Here is a 17937-nt window from a genome sequence, read left to right as displayed (position 1 = left end):
TGTCCGCCAGGGACTCGCGATCGGCGGCTACAGGGACAAGACGTGGAGCTCTGTGTGTAAACACAGAGCTCCACGTCCTGTCAGGGGAGAGAGGAGACCGATCTGTGTCCCTTGTACATAGGGACACAGCATCGGTCACCTCCCCCAGTCACCCCCCTTTCCCCACAGTTAGAACACAATTTAGGGATACATATTAACCCCTCCCTCACCCCCTAGTGTTAACCCCTTGAATGCCAGTCACATTTATACAGTAATTAGTGCATATTTATCGCATTAATCGCTGTATAAATGTGAATGGCGCCAAAAACGTGTCAAAAGTGTCCGATGTGTTCGCCGCAATGACACGGTGACAGTAAAAAAATCGCAAATCGCCGCCAATACTAGTAAAAAAATTAATAAAATAAAAATGCCATAAATCTATCAGCTATTTTGTAAACGCTATAACTTTTGCGCAAACCAATCAATATATGATCATTGCGATTTTTTTTTACCAAAAATATGTAGAAGAATACATATCGGCCTAAACTGAGGAAAAAAAACGTTTTTTTTTTTTTAAATTGTGATATTTATTAAATAAAAAAGTAAAAAATAGTGTTTTTTTTTTAAATTGTCACTCTTCTTTTGTTTATAGCGCAAAAAATAAAAACCGCAGAGGTGATCAAATACCACCAAAAGAAAGCTCTATTTGTGGGAACAAAATGATAAAAAAATTGTTTGGGTACAGTGTAGCACGACCGCGCAATTGTCATTCAAAGTGCGACAGTGCTGAAAGCTGAAAATTGGCTTGGGCAGGAAGGGGCGTAAGTGCCCAGTATGGAAGTGGTTAAATTACTGACAAAAATACTGACTACCCGGGTGAATTCATTTTTAGCACAATATATTCACCCTGACCAGGTGGGATTTGTACCCCATAGACAGGCCCCGGACCAGACTAGAAGAATCATTGACATTATATCTGCGTTAAACTCGGGCTGGGACGGGGGAGGGCAGAGAGGAGCTTTGCTACTTTCGCTAGATCTGCAAAAGGCGTTCGACTCCTTGTCCTGGGAATACCTTTTCTTTATACTAGAGAGATATGGGTTTGGGTCATATTTCATGACGACACTTCGAACAATATACAACGCTCCCATTGCTAATTTGGTGGTCAAGGGCTATAGATCTCGAGACATTTCCATACACAGAGGCACCCGACAAGGCTGCCCTTTGTCTCCAGTGTTGTTTATCTTGGCTTTGGAGCCCTTGGCTACCAAAATTAGATCACATCCGGACATACTGGGGGTTCACTGCGGAGGGCGGGAGCACAAATGTGCGCTGTTCGCGGACGATATATTGATGCTCCTCTCCTCTCCGGTTACCTCCTTGCCAATTCTGAATGTAGTACTGGGACATTTTGCGACGTTTACTGGACTGCGGGTAAATCACTCTAAGTCTCAGGCTCTAGGTGTCTCCCTACAGCCCCACATAGTTCGAGCCTTGCGCGGACAATACTCTTTTAGCTGGCAAGAGGAAACCCTCCCCTACCTGGGCATTTATTTAACTCCTACTCTTACTACACTATATAAGAAGAACTATCCCCCTTTGTTTCGCAAGTTGTTGGAGGACCTTCAGAGGTGGTCGACTAAACCCCCGTCATGGTTCGGTAGGCTGTATTCGGTCAAGATGACCATTCTACCTAAGGTGTTGTATTTATTCAGGACTCTTCCAATAGCTATAGTAAGCGTGGATATTAAGAAGTTTCAGTCCAAACTGCTTGATTATATATGGGATCATAGGAGGCCTAGGGTGAACAGAAAAACATTGTACACCCCTAAATTGGGCGGAGGACTGGGTATGCCGGACCTTCTTAAGTATTTCCACTCAGCCCAGTTGGCCCAGCTGATCCGTTTTCATACGGGTCGATCCAAACCGCTCTGGATGGGACTGGAGTCTTCCCTGAACCCGGACAGAGAGATCAGTCACCTGATGTGGCTGAGAGGACGGGATAGGCCAGCTATGCTATGTCCGTCTCTGTCATTCTCCCTGAGTCTCTGGGATCGCCTAGCCAAAACATATCGATTTAAGTCACCACATACCCCGATGGCATCTCTGTTTCATAATCCCCTGTTCACCCCGGGTCTCCGACCCCAGGACTTCTCTTGGTGGATCAATAAGGGCCTATTGAGGATAGCGGATCTCTGTGACCACAAGGGAGCTTTGTCAAAATTGGTTCTACGAGAGAGGTATGGTCTTCCGAATACGGAATACTTTCGATACGCTCAAATTGCTCATTTCTTAGAGACTTTGAACCGTACCTCTGATCTTTCCACATCTACGGCTATGGAGCAACTTTGCAGAACCTTTGACAAACATTCCGGTCACATATCAATAATCTATAGTTTGTTGTCCTCCGGTACTCAAAAGATGGCATATATGCTAAAGTGGGAACATGATCTAGGCATGGAACTGGAAATGGCAGAATGGAGTAAACTGGTACAGGGGGCTTCTAGATCCTACATTAATACCTCTTTAATCGAGGCTAATTACAAAGTGTTGTTGCGATGGTACATGGTCCCTGCGCGAATAGCCACTTTCGTTCCGGGGGCGTCCCCGCGGTGCTTCAGGGGGTGCAGTGAGGACGGTTCCATGTACCACATTTGGTGGTCATGCCAAAGGGTGAGACGATTTTGGATACGCACTTACAACTTCATCTACTCTTTAACCCAGGTGAACCTAGTTAAGTCGCCTCTACATGCACTGCTGGGACGCCCGGTGGAGGGTGCGTCAAGGTACTTGAGAAAACTGATAGCTTTTATATTTGTGGCAGCCAGAATCTCCATCGCCAAGTCATGGAGATCCCCCACTGTCCCCTTTGGCCTTTTGAAGTCGAAACTGTCCTGGATTATGGTGAACGAGAGGTTGTCAGCCATTCTGAATGATAAAGTCAAAATTTTTGACAAGGTGTGGGATCCCTGGATCGCTTATCTCACAAATGCACACTGATCCGAATCAATGCTAGAGCTTTCACCTTCTTGGAATAAGGTGGGGATGCACCATCCCCTTTCTCTCTCTTGTTCTCTTCTCTTTCTTCCTCTTCTATCTTTCCTTCTTCCTCCTCTTCCTTCTTTTTTGCTCTATTACTGTTACGTTACCAATTCAGCTGGAGTGGGCCATTGTATGTTGGCCCTCTGGGCCTAGATAGCGCTCCATTTGGGCGATTCTGTGCTAAATTGACGGTTATCCATGTTTGGGGATGGCCCTAGAGGGAGTGCTCATGGACACAAGATATGTAACTGTTATGTGTATACTTGCAATACTCTGTACTTGTTGAATGGCCCTCCAGATGCTGACTGAGAGTGCCTCCCCTCCCCCCAATTTTCTTTGTATACCCCTCTCCTCATTTTTTTTTTGAAAACTTAATAAAAAATATTGGAAACGAAAAAAATGCCACTTTAATCTCATCTGGTATTTATGCAAATGCATATACTATATATACTGTATATAAACACGCACACACTAATATGGCTTGCTGAAAAATATACTAACAATAATTCTCCTGTAGGGGGAGACATTGTACTAAAAATTATGCCAGTGTTGTACGAAATCTGCAAACAGCCTTTCTCAACCTTTTCTACTAAGAATTGTTATAACTAAAAATCACAGTATATTAGTGCGATGGTCTCTGGGGAGAATGTTCCTTATATGTGTGGTCATTGGGAATACCCCCGCCACTTACAGATAGTTAAAGTGGACCCCTTTCCTGCCCAAGCCATTTTTCAGCTTTCAGCGCTGTCACAATTTGAATGACAATTGCGCGGTCATGCAACACTGTACCCAAATGATATTTTTATAATTTTTCCCACAAATAGAGCTCTCTTTTGGTAGTAGTACCTCTGCGGTTTTTATTTGTTATCCCCCAAAAACATATATATAAAAAAAATGTCCTCAGTTTAGGCTGATACGTATACTTCTACATATTTTTGGTAAAAAAAAAAATGCAAAAATCGTATATTGATTGCTTTGCACAAAAGTTATAGCGGCTACAAAATAGGGGATAGTTTTATAGCATTTTTTTTTTTTACTAGTAATGGCGGCGATCAGTGCTTTTTATCGTGACTGCGATATTGTGGCGCACACATCGGACACTTTTGACACTATTTTGGGACCATTCACATTTATACAGCGAACAGTGTTATAAATATGCACTGATCACTGTGTAAATGTGACTGGCAAGGAAGGGGTTAACACTAGGGGGCGATCAAGGGGTTGAATGTGTACCCTAGGGAGTGATTCTAACTGTAGGGGGATGGGACTGACTGGGGGAGGTGACCGATCGGTGTCCCTATGTACAAGGGACACACCATCAGTCTCCTCTCCCTTACAGGACGTGGACCTGTGTGTTTACACACACAGATCCACATCCTGCTCAGTTACTGGGCAATCGTGGGTGCCTGGTGGACATCGCGGGCGCCTGGCACGCGCTTATCGGTTTCCCAGTGACGCGGCGGGTGCACGTGCATGCGCCCCCTAGTGGCTTGGGAAGGTGAAGACGTCATTTGACATCCGCCCAGAATGAGGGGCATATCGCCCTACCATCATATGACGGCGGGCAGTAGGCTAGTGGTTAAGTCTTTCGCCCTTGTTGTTTGGATCGTAAAACATTTTTTTGTTTGCCAGTAAATACCGTATACAGCCCACGTCCTGTTTCTTGTCTGGAAAAAAGCCTAGGCTTATGACATCATGCACAGCTCTCTCTCTCTCTTTACCAAGAAGGGAGGGGGGATGAGAGGGCCAATGAGAGCTGGAGGTGTGCCTCTGGGTGTCTGTGTAAATCCAGAAAGTGAACAGGCAGCAGCTCAGCTGCCCACAGTTTTAAAATGGCTGCAACCAGACTCAGTGGAAGGAGATTTCTGCAGCATATTTGGCAAGTACAGAATCACAGTATATATAAAATATGCAAAGTGGTTGGAGGGAAGCTTCAGAATGGCAAAGATGTTTTTATTACAAATGATGTGAGCAGACTGCAGTTCCTCTTTAAAGAGATCATTGGTGTCAGTGGTTGCTTATCTGAAAGGTACAAATAGCCCATGGTTTAAGGAAACTGTAGCAATCTCTGGAGGAATTCTAGTGCTCCATGGTTGAAAATGGCTGGTCTAAATGTTTATTAGTTTGACTTAAAGCTCTGCAAAATAATTGATCAAATGTTACACAATTCATTTGAAAAATAATGAATCGCTACAAATGAATATAACAGTTGCTAGAGAGCAGCAGCAGCTTACCATTCATTTTATCACACTTGGAATTTCCAACATTAAAGCAAGAGGTCTTCATATTGGACGGGAGGATGTTCCACCACTTGTACTCTAAGCCTAGGACCGGCTCTGTGCCAGCGGCACATTTCTTACACTCTGCAGGTAAAAAAAGGGCATAAAAACAGATTCTAACACTGTTCTTATTAAATTACAGGAAATGCAAATCAACATACAGCAAAGACAGCTATTAAGCTTAATTATAAGCATCAAGTAACAGGAAATATGTTATAGCAGGGGTAGGCAACCTTTTAAACATTGTGTAGCGCCTGTGTACTTTATGGTACTGATACTACTGTAGTTAAATTTAAAGGTAGATCAGAGTGTAGGTAAACTCTGATCCAGATTGTTAAGTGCAAAACAGGGTCTCTGTCTCAGCTTGGCTGTGCTGTGGGCTTATTCTGTTGTGCTGGGGTGTTCTTCCAGCCCCGGTGCTGCAGGTGGCAGCAGTGGAGTCAAGGTTTGGGTGCTCTTTCCCAGCAGCCAATTAGGAGGGTTTGTTCTCACTGTGCATGCTGGGAGGTGTATTTATGAGGCAGACGCCATTGGTTCTGGGTCTTCTTCGTCCAGTGTGGCACCCACCTTTAGGGTGACCACATCACGGCGCCCCGGCGTAATGGCCTACCTGGCCGGGGGGGTTGTGCGTGCCACGCGGTGTTCCTGGTTCTGGGACCATGCTGGCCCGGAGCATCTGAGCAGCGACTAACTGGCTTCCTTCCCACTTCTGAAGATCCCAAGCTGTACTGCTGTTCGGTGGGGAGTCAGTCTGAGGGGCGCCATTGAGAGGCTGGCGGTCCAAAAGGGCCTGGACAAACCACCGGGGATCGAGGTAGCCGCACACTGAGGGATTGATCACCTGTCAGTCGGCACCTGGGCGACAAGTTGAATGAGATCCAGGCGTAACTTATCCAAAGAGGGATATCTACTGTAGGTGACCGCGATATTGAGTCAATCTCGCTCCCTTTCTCAGGCGAGATTGACCACCTACGAGCCACCTACATTTCCGAACAGCGCCGGCGCCCCCCATTGTGGTGGGTGGCCTCACTGACCAATAGGCAGGCATAGGAGGCTGGAAATGGGATTTTCTTAGCCTTGTATTAGTATATTATTATGGACTGGGATGCAATTTCTAATAATCATCTTACCTTGTTTTCCATCTGAGAAGGACCCAAATGGACAAGGTGCACAAGTAGATGTCCCGTTAATGTAAAATCCTGGATTGCATGGTGGACATGCCTCCTTTTGTCCTGATGCTGGAAGCTGGATGGCACCAGGTAGGTCTTCTCTGCATATTTTTGGTTCTATCCATTTATACATGATTTGTGTCTAGTCAAAAGTGGCAAACAAATATGAAATTTATTCCCACACTATCAGTATTGTCTGTAATGTTTAAATCTTTTAAAAGTTCAAAGCATTACATTACCATCTTCACTGTCAATAATAACAATATCATTAACATCTATTAGACAAGTTAAAAATACCCTTCAAATGACATAAAAAAATGTCAGTTCAGCAATTTAAGCTCAGTTTCAAGTCAAGTAGCTAAACATGTAGGGCTAGATTCAGAAAGATTTCGGCGGGCGTAGCGTATCTCAGATACACTACGCCGCCGTAAGTTAGAGCAGCAGGTCCTGTATTCACAAAGAAGTTGCGCTCTAACTTACAGTGGCGTAGTGTAACTGGGCCGGCGTAAGCCCGCCTAATTCAAAATAGGTTGGTTTGGGGTGTGTTCTATGCTAAATACTGTTGACCCCACGTATTTGACATTTCTAACGAACGGCGCATGCGCCGTCCGTGGACGTATCCCAGTGTGCATGCTCCAAATTACGCCGCAAAGACTCATTGGTTTCGACGTGAACGTAATTTACGCCCAGCCCCATTCACGGACGACTTACACAAACAACGTAAAACGTGAAAAATTTGACGCGGTTCCGACGTCCATACTTAACATTGGCTGCGTCATGTTTTTGGTGGTTTATCTTTACGCCTGAAAACGCCTTACGTAAACGGCGTATCTTTACTGTGACGGCCGGGCGTACGTTCGTGAATAGGCGTATCTAGCTGATTTACATATTGTAGGCGTAAATCAGCGTACACGCCCCTAGCGGCCAGCGTAAATATGCAGTTAAGATACGACGGCGTAGGAGACTTACGCCGGTCGTACCTTAGCAATGTTTAAGCGTATCTCAGTTTGAGAATACGCTTAAATATACAACGGCGGGGATTCGGACTTACGACTGTGTTTCTACTGATACGCCCGTCGTAAGTCTACATGAATCTGGCCCGTAGTGTTCACTTTTCTAGCCATAAAATAAGCACAGGTTTGCTGCCTCTGTACTCTCAAGAGTCCTCAGCCCTAATGCAATCAGTGGACTGGCTCTTGGGAGGCGTTATGCAAATATCAAAATATCTTGATGGGTCCTCAGTCTGGAGGAGTGTGCTGCATTTGGATGCAGACTGCCACAGGTAACACCAATGTGTGATGCTGAGCCTCCATGATTAAAAGAACTGAACGCCAATGGTTGTCCTCCAGCTAGGAGATGAGGTGGCCTCTATCTGACTTGCTGCATCTTTTAAAGCCCACTGTGAGAAACTCAATTAAATCAGAGTAAGCAATTTTAGTAAAGCAGAGGAGCCTGTATAACTGTGGAAGGCTTAAGTTAAAGTGGATCTACATTGCATCTGAGCCCCACCGACCAAAAACGCTATTTTATACAGTTTTGTTATTCAAAGCAAAGTCCGCCATCCATCCATGCCTCTATGCTTTATTTTGCTGAGAAATCCTTTTGAAAAACACTCCCAAGCATTTCTGTCTGTGGCTATCCTAATAAGGGCAGATGATTCATGTAGCATTTACTTCCTGGAATCCATCTGCCCTTAGCTCAGGCATACAATCAGGAGGGTGTGCTTAGCTCAGCAAACCCCTCCTTCCCTCCTGAAGACTCCTGGGATGTATGACATCATTTTCCTAGGCAAGAAACCTGGAGGTAACTGAAGAAAAGTAAAAAAAGTAAACATGATATACAGTATCTCACTAAAGTGAGTACATCCCTTACGTTTTTGTGAATATTTTATTATATCTTTCATGTGACAACACTGAAGAAATTACACTTTGCTACATTGTAAAGTAGTGAGTGTACAGCTTGTATAACGGTGTAAACTTGCTGTCTTCTCATAATAACAACACAGACATTAATGTCTAAATCGTTGGCAACAAAAGTGAGTACATCCCTAAGTGAAAATGTCCAAATTGGGCCCATGGTGTCAATATTTTGGTCAATATGTGGCCACCATTATTTTCCAGCACTGCCTTAACCCTCTTGGGCATGAAGTTCACCAGAGATTCACAGGTTGCCACTGGAATCCACTTTCATTCCTCCATGATGACATCACAGAGTTGGTGGATGTTAGAGACCTTGTGCTCCTCCACCTTCTGTTTGAGGATTCCCCACAGGTGCTCAATAGGGTTTAGGTCTGGAGATATGCTTGGCCAGTCCATCACATTCAGCCCTTGTTCACACTGGGTACGATTTGGAACGATTTGAGATGCGATTTGACATGTCAAATCGCATCTCAAAACGGCGGCAATTGTCGGCAATGGCACTGTCCTAATCAGTGCGACGCCGCATCTGCGATTTCAAAAAGTAGTTCCTGTACTACTTTTTGCGATTTTGGGCCGCGATTTACATTAAATTGTGGCTGAAATCGCGCATTTTACCGCGATTTTGAATTTGCAGCAGTGTGAACCTAGGCTTACTCTCAGCTTTTTTAGGAAGGCAGTGGTCATCTTGGAGGTGTGTTTGGGGTCATTATCATGTTGAAATACTGCCCTGCGGCCCAGTCTCCGAAGGGAGGGTATCATGCTCTGCTTCAGTATGTCACAGTACATGTTGGCATTCATGGTTCCCTCAATGAACTGTAGATCCCCAGTGCCAGCAGCAATCATACGGCCCCAGACAATGACACTCCCACCACCATGCTTGACTGTAGGCAAGACACACTTGTCTTTGTACTCCTCACCTGGTTGCCACCACACCCGCTTGACACCATCTGAACCAAATACGTTTATCTTGGTCTCATCAGAACACAGGACATGGTTCCAGTAATCTATGTCCTTAGTCTGCTTGTCTTCATCAAACTGTTTGCAGGCTTTTGTTGTGCATCATCTTTTGGGACGGCAGCCATGCAGACCTATTTGATGCAGTGTGTGGCGTATGGTCTGAGCACTGACAGGCTGACCCCCCACCCCTTCAACCTCGCCAGCAATTCTGGCAGCACTCATACATCTATTTCCCAAAGATAACCTCTTGATATGATGCTGAGAACATGCACTCAACTTCTTTGGTTAACCATGGCAAAGAATGTTCTGAGTGGAACCTGTCCTGTTAAACCGCTGTATGGTCTTGGACACTGTGCTGCAGCTCAGTTTCAGGGTCTAGGAAATCTCCTTATAGCCTAGGCCATCTTTATGTAGGGCAACAATTCTTTCTTTTTTTTTTTAAGATCCTTAGAGATCTTTGTCATGAGGCATAATGTTGAACTTCCAATGACCAGTATGAGAGAGTAAGAGCGATAACACCAAATTTAACATACCAAATCCTCATTTACACCTGAAACTTTGTAACACTAGAAAGTCACCTGACATCGGGGATGGAAAATGGCTAATTGAGCCCAATTTGGACATTTTCACTTAGGGGTGTACTCACTTTTGTTGCCAGTGGTTTAGACATTAACCACTTCCAGACCTGCGCACGACGATGTACGTCCTATTTTTAAAGACTGATATCTCGGTAACGGCAGCAGCTGCTGCCACAATCGAGGTATCAATCTTTAGTGTGCGCGGTCTGGAATCCGATAATGGCGGTCTCCGCGGCGGATTCACCGCGAGATCGCCGTTATCGGTGGCGGGAGAGGGCCCCCCTCCCGCCGCTCTCCCGCGCCCTCCGCCACTTACCGGAGCCGTCGGTAGCGATCGGGTGCTGTCGGCTGGTGAGCGGGGACAAGACTGAAGGAAAAATCTCCTTCGCCCGTCCCCATAGCTCGGCTGGGCGGAAGTGACGTCAAAACGTCAGTCCCGCCCAGCCTCTTAAAGAGACAAATTTTTTTTTTGGTCATTTGAAAAAATTACATTTTTTTTTTTTTTTTTTTTTGCATTTAAGCCCAAATATGAGATCTGAGGTCTTTTTGACCCCAGATCTCATATTTAAGAGGACCTGTCATGCTTTTTTCTGTTACAAGGGATGTTTACATTCCTTGTAATAGGAATAAAAGTGATCAAATCATTATTATTTTTTTTCAGTGTAAAAAATAATAAAATAAATAAAAATAAATAAGAAAACAAAAAAAAAAAATTTTAAAGCGCCCCGTCCCGACGAGCTCGCGCGCAGAAGCGAACGCATACGCGAGTAGCGCCCGCATATGAAAACGGTGTTCAAATCACACAAGTGAGGTATCACCGCGATCGTTAGAGCGAGAGCAATAATTATAGCCCTAGAGCTACTCAAAAAATGCAATCTCTAGAATTTTTTAAACATCGCCTATCGAGATTTTTAAGGGTAAAAGTTTGACGCCATGCCACGAGCGGGCGCAATTTTTAAGCGTGACATGTTGGGCATCATTTTACTCGGCGTAACATTATCTTTCACAATATATAAAAAAATTGGGCCAAATTTATTGTTGTCTTATTTTTTAATTAAAAAAAGTGAATTTTTTCCAAAAAAAGTGCGCTTGTAAGACCGCTGCGCAAATACGGTGTGACAAAAAGTATTGGAATGACCACTATTTTATTCTCTAGGGTGTTAGAAAAAAAATATATAATGTTTGGGGGTTTTAAGTAATTTTCTAGCAGAAAAAAATGTTTTAGTCTTGCAAACACCGAATCTGAAAAACACCTAAGGTCTGGAAGTGGTTAATGGCTGTGTGTTGAGTTATTTTGAGGGGACAGCAAAATGTACAGTTATACAAGTTGTGCACTCACTACTTTACATCGTAGCAAAGTGTTATTTCTTCAGTGTTGTCACATGAAAATATATAATAAAATATTTCAAAACATGTGAGGGGTGTACTCACTTTTGTGAGATACTGTACTTTCCTATCTATTTACTAATGCTAGCAGAATAAGAATTACAAATAATCAATGATTGAGAGAGTGGCTCCACTTTAAGACTGGAGTTCAGCTTTAAATATGTGTCTCCCCATAGTCAGTATTCATTTGGCATGTCATCATTTTAGCATTTCATCATACCTTTCCCTCCATGTCACAGGGTGTATGGATCTGGAATAAATCTTTGTTTGTGCAAGGAGGACAATCTATACACTTGCTGGATCCTTCATCTGAAAAGGAAACATACGCAAAGATAGCTTTGACTATTATGTTTATTAGATGCTTCCTGGAGTGAGCTACATTGATTGCACTGTAAATATGACACTTATAGAAGTCCCAGTTCTTGGTGGGACTGCAATGTTCAATAAAAAAGAACTATAGGCAAAAAAAATAAAATAATTTTAGATAGAGTAAGGTTGGGTTAATGCCCATCAGTTTTTTTGCCATCTGTGTACCATTGGTGAGATTTACCTTTACTTCCTGTCCTATAGCAAAAGCAAGAAGTGAGAAGAAATCCCAAATTAAGGGAATCTATTCCCCCCCCCATGCACCCACATAGTTCCCTAATGACAGTCATTGAATCTACTGATCATTGCTGTACTACTTTTTCACTGACCATCTCTGCATTTACCCTACTCTCCACTAGCCATCACTATGCCTACCATTTCTTCACCGACTCTTACTTTCCCTACCCTCTTTTCCACTGAGCACCACTATACCCACACACCTGTCCACTGACTGCCACTACACCTACTGTACATACTTCTCTAGTGACAACCGCGGAACTCATGCACCTATGCATTTCTCCACTGACCGTCACTATACCTAACCACTTTTCCACTGACCGTCACTATACCTAACCACTTTTCCACTGACCGTCTCTGTACCTAACCACTTCTCCACTGACCATGACTGTATACATACCCACTTTTTCACTGACCGTCACTGTACCTAACCACTTCTCCACTGACCATCACTGTATACATACCCACTTTTCCACTGACTGTCACTGTACCTAACCACTTCTCCACTGACCATGACTGTATACATACCCACTTTTCTACTGACCGTCACTGTACCTAACCACTTCTCCACTGACCATCACTGTATACATAACCACTTTTTCACTGACCGTCACTGTACCTAACCACTTCTCCACTGACCATCACTGTATACATACCCACTTTTCCACTGACCGTCACTGTACCTAATCACTTCTCCACTGACCATCACTGTATACATACCCACTTTTCCACTGACCATCACTGTACCTAACCATTTCTCCACTGACCATGACTGTATACATAACCACTTTTCCACTGATCGTCACTGTACCTAACCACTTCTCCACTGACCATCACTGCATACATACCCACTTTTCCACTGACCATCACTGTACCTAACCACTTCTCCACTGACCATCACTGCATACATACCCACTTTTCCACTGACCATCACTGTACCTAACCACTTCTCCACTGACCATCACTGTATACTTGCCCACTTCTCCACTGACTGTCACTGTACCTAACCACTTATCCACTGACCATCACTGTATACATACCCACTTTTCCACTGACCGTCACTGTACCTAATCACTTCTCCACTGACCATCACTGTATACATACCCACTTTTCCACTGACCATCACTGTACCTAACCACTTCTCCACTGACCATCACTGTATACTTGCCCACTTCTCCACTGACTGTCACTGTACCTAACCACTTATCCACTGACCATCACTGTATACATACCCACTTTTCCACTGACCGTCACTGTACCTAATCAATCTCCACTGACCATCACTGTATACATACCCACTTTTCCACTGACCATCACTGTACCTACCCACTAAATTTCACTGTCTACCATTGTATATAACGTACCACAAACTGCCTTGTTCTGAACACTGTGCTATACATAACATCCTCAGCCTGTCGACAAGGATCACGGCTGCTCTGTGCAAAACCATTGCACAGAGTAGATAAGTATAACTTGTTTGTTTGTTAATTAAAAAAAAATAAGCTTTAGAATAATTTTAAGAACAAATGATCAACGTAAAAACAATAATCATACTCAAGGCTGGATAAAGGTAAATATTTAACACATTACTACACATTTACCATCTACAAGTACTGCAGTCAAATAGGTAACACCCAAAGAATCCTATTATTTTATTTACTGAAATTGGTATAAATTTATGAAAACAGGTCTAATGACAGTCAACTTAGATCTATAAACCTACTGTGATCTACCATGATGTCTGCTCTACTAATAAACACCAAACTCTGCCAAAATGTACTAATGAACACCAAACTCTGACAAAAATACTATTCGCCATTAACCCTTTGTGTAAGTCTAATCACTCACAGCAGCCAGTTTCGGGTCATCTTTCACTGTTTTTGCTAAGGTTGACATAGGTTACTGTAGCATTTCTCAACCAGGGTTCCTCCTGAAGTTGTTAGGGGTTCCATGAGCATTGAGCAATGTTTTAAGCCCCATACACACTATTAGATTTTCTGCAGATTTTTGTTTTTCAGATTTACCAAAACCATGTAGTGCAAGGGCCTGCCTGATTGCATACAAATTGAAACTCTTAGGCCTCGTACACACGACCGAGTTTCTCGGCAAAAACCAGCAAGAAACTTGCTGGGAGATATTTTTTTGCAGAGAAAACCGGTCGTGTGTACATTTTCGTCGAGGAAACTGTCGAGAAACTCGACGAGCCAAAAAGAAAGCATGTTCTCTATTTCCTTGAAGGGAATGGAGAAAATTGGCTTGTCAAGTTTCTCGACGGCTTCACAAGGAACTCGACGAGCAAAACGATGTGTTTCGCCCGTCGAGTTTCTCGGTCGTGTGTACGAGGCCTGAAGGTTTGACCTCATATTATATGGTTTTGATAAATCTGAAGACAAAAAACTGTTGAAAATCTAATAGTGTGTATGGGGTCTAACTCTCAGATAACTACTGATTTTTGTAGCTATCTGTAAGGGAGGATTCTTCTCACTGACCACCAATTTAAAGAGAAGTCTTCCCAGTGACCATCACACTAGTGTATTGTAAGCTGGAACTATAGTAGTTATTATCAGGGGTTTCCTGAGCCCAAACAGTCTCCTTTTTAACCCCTATCTATGTTAAAGACAGTTGAAAAAGGCTGGGTTACTGAATATAACTGCACTACGTTTTATTAACAATAAAAACAGAAATAGTAAGGTGGCAATGAAATTCTAAAAGTTTTTTAATGGCCAGGAAAACCATGATTCTCTTGCTACTAAAATGGCAAACAGACGAATTATCAGCATCCCTACTACAACATAACCCTCAAGCCAATTCTGAAAAGAAAGAACATACTAAAATACTATACACCATTGACTGGTATTTCTATGCATTTTTATTTCAGTGCCTACAACATGGCAGTAAGAATTTACCTGAATATTGGGTATCTTTATTGCACGCAGTGCATTCCTTGGCTCCCTTGTCTGAAAATGTGCTCCTGGGACACAACTTGCAGGAGGAGGATCCAGCTGTATCACTGTATGTGCCAGGTTTACAAGGAAAGCATTCTGATGTGTAGGCAACACCTGCAAAGATTGCAACAGATGGATTTAGCAACATGAAAGGTGCAGTAAACTGGTGATGTAGTAAGCCAATGATCAGTTCCACATATAACAGTTGATATTTCAAAGGCAAGGGCATAGGTGTGCACAGCCTATTGCATTAGGGTGTGCACCCCAAAGCGCAAACACATATGTGTGTGCATGTGTATACAGTATATACTGTATATATACTAACAATGTCAGTAGAGCAGCGGATGGTGTCATTAGGGCAGAGACGTGAAAAAGGCTGTTTGATCCTGTCTACTCTGATCCTACCCTTGTTTTACTGTCCCCAATCCATCTGCTGATAGAACAGAGCCCTAGGAGGAACTCTGCACATTCTCAGTTTGGTGTGTGTTGCTAGAGGGTTTATTTTTTATTTTTTGGGAAGGTGCATGTGATCAACGCTATCCAAACAGAGGGTCAAGAATTATGCAGCCTCACAAAACAGTCAGAGGAGAATGAAAACTCCTCCTACAAGCTTTAACCAGTGCTCAGGTGGACACTAATAGAAGTCACAAGACTGCTGTATACTGCTGATGAAAAAAGGTATTTAGAAGTTTATATTTACTAAAATAATTGCATTTCCATGTTCTGTGTACTGTGGGAGACCAGATATAGTGAATGCAGGGCCTTGGGTTTAGTAACACTTTAACATCCTTTTCTCTGTAATGCTTATGAGGGTACGTAGATCAGCAACATACAAGGCAATTAAAAAATAGATGGGAAATGATTTTCTTGTTTCACGTATATTACACACAGGGCCAGTATTTACTTATGCAAAAACCTAGTAATTTTTTCCCCTTCTTTCTTTTTAATGCATTCCCTCCTTCCCTCCCCCCTCCCTATCTTATAGGGCTGTCGCTCCTTGCTCAGCTCCTGGTTCAAAACAGCCAATATAATAAGGTGTGCTAGACCCTGGGCAAAATAATGGCATTATTTAGTGAGATAAATCCTTTTGTTTTACAGTGCCTTGAAAAAGTATCCTACCCTTCATACCCCTTGAAATGTTCCACTTTTTGTCATGTTACAACCAAAAACGTAAATGTATTTTATTTCATTTATGTGATAGACCAACCAAAAGTGTAACATAATTATGAATTGGAAGGAAAATGATAAATGGTTTTCAAACTTTTTTACAAATACATATCTGAAAAGTGTGGCATTTGTATTCAGCCCCCTTTACTATGATACCCCTAACTAAAATCTAGTGGAACAAATTGCCTTCAGTCACCTAAATAGTAAATACAGCTGTTCTGTAAAACCCTCAAAGGTTTGTTAGAGAACTTAGTAAACGAACAGCATCATGAACACACCAGACAGGTCAGGAATAAAGTTGTGGAGAAGTTTAAAGCAGGGTTAGGTTATAACAAAATATCCCCAGCTTTATACATCTCACAGAGCACTGTTCAAGACATCATCCAAAATGGAAAGAGTATGGCACAACGGCAAACCTACCAAGACATGGCGTCTATCTAAACTGACAAGCTGAGCAAGGAGAGCATTAATCAGAGAAGCAGCCAAGAGGACCATGGTAACTTTGGAGGTGCTGCAGAGATCCACAGCTCAGGTGGGAGAATCTGTCCACAGGACAACTAATAGTCCTACACTATACAAATCTGTCCTTTGTGGAAGAGTGGCAAGAAGAAAGTCATTGTTGAAAGAAAGCCATAAGAAGTCCAGTTTGCAGTTTGTGAGAAGCCATGTGGGGGACACAGCAAACATGTGGAAGATGGTGCTCTGGTCAAATAAGACCAAAATTGAACTTTTTGGCCTAAAAGCAAAACAAAACGTGTAGCGGAAAACTAACTCTGCACATCACCATAAACACACCATCCCCCCTGTGGAACATGGTGGTGGCAGCATCATGTTGTGGGGAAGCTGGTCAGAGTTGATGGTAAGATACTGTAGATAGAGCCAAATACAGGCAATCTTAGAAGAAAACCTGTTAGACTGCAAAAGACTTGATTGAGACTGGGGCGGAGGTTCACCTTCCAGCAGGACAACGGCCCTAAACTTTCAACCAGAGCTACAATGGAATGGATTAGATCAAAGCATATTCATGTGTTAGAATGGCCCAGTCAAAGTCTAGACCTAAATCCAATGAGAATCAGTTGAAAGACTTGAAAATTGCTGTTCACAGACGCTCTTCATCCAATCTCACAGAGGTTGAGCTATTTTGCAAAGAAGAATGGGCAAAAATGTCACTCTCTAGATGTGCAACGCTGGTAAAGACATCCCCAAAAAGACTTGAAGCTGTAATTGCAGTGAAAGGTGGTTCTACAAAGTATTGACACAGGGGGGCTGAATATAAATGCACGCCACACTTTTCACATATTTATTTGTAAAAGATTTTGAAAACTGTTTATCATTTTCCCTCTACTTCACAATTACAGTATGTGCCACTTTGTGTTGGTCTATTACATAAAATCCCCAAAAAATACAATGTATTTACATTTTTGGTTGTAACATGACATGTAATGTATTGAAACTCAGTGTGTCACTCTTTGTCAGTGGGGACAGACAGTTTCCTCTCAGGTCTATTACACACGACCGAGAAACTCGACGGGCGAAACACATCGTTTTGCTCGTCGAGTTTCTTGTGAAGTCGTCGAGAAACTCGACAAGCCAATTTTCTCCATTCCCGTTAAGGAAATAGAGAACATGTTTCTTTTTGGCTCGTCGAGTTTCTCGACAGTTTCCTCGACGAAAATGTACACACGACCGGTTTCCTCGGCAAAAAAATATCTCCCAGCAAGTTTCTTGCTGGTTTTTGCCGAGAAACTCGGTCGTGTGTACGAGGCCTCGTTAAAATTGTTCGGAGCAGCTTGCCATCTACCCAGGGGTCTGCTCCAAACATATATCCAAAGGGTAGAAAAACAATTGTTTTTATTATTTTCTGATTTTTTTTTTTCTCAAATTTGACTGTAAAAGTGGTATTACACTTTAGG

The 17937-nt window shown here is 42.9% G+C and overlaps 1 protein-coding gene across 1 annotated transcript in view; it reads right to left on the bottom strand.

Annotated features, from left to right (window-relative positions):
- ELAPOR2 (endosome-lysosome associated apoptosis and autophagy regulator family member 2) overlaps positions 1-17937 on the bottom strand; it is a 159249-nt gene that overhangs the window by 65788 nt on the left and 75524 nt on the right. The window contains exons 7-10 of the mRNA XM_040343432.1: positions 14819-14971; positions 11530-11618; positions 6431-6611; positions 5256-5384 (exon numbers count right to left, since the gene is read on the bottom strand). Coding sequence (XP_040199366.1) covers positions 5256-5384; positions 6431-6611; positions 11530-11618; positions 14819-14971 — 552 coding nt within the window. The remainder of the gene's footprint in view (positions 1-5255; positions 5385-6430; positions 6612-11529; positions 11619-14818; positions 14972-17937) is intronic.

The sequence above is a fragment of the Rana temporaria genome, chromosome 3 (assembly GCF_905171775.1).
Source record: "Rana temporaria chromosome 3, aRanTem1.1, whole genome shotgun sequence".
Lineage (NCBI taxonomy): Eukaryota > Metazoa > Chordata > Amphibia > Anura > Ranidae > Rana > Rana temporaria.
The sequence above is the reverse complement of the archived record's forward strand: the minus strand, read 5'-3'. Positions and strand labels throughout refer to the sequence as shown.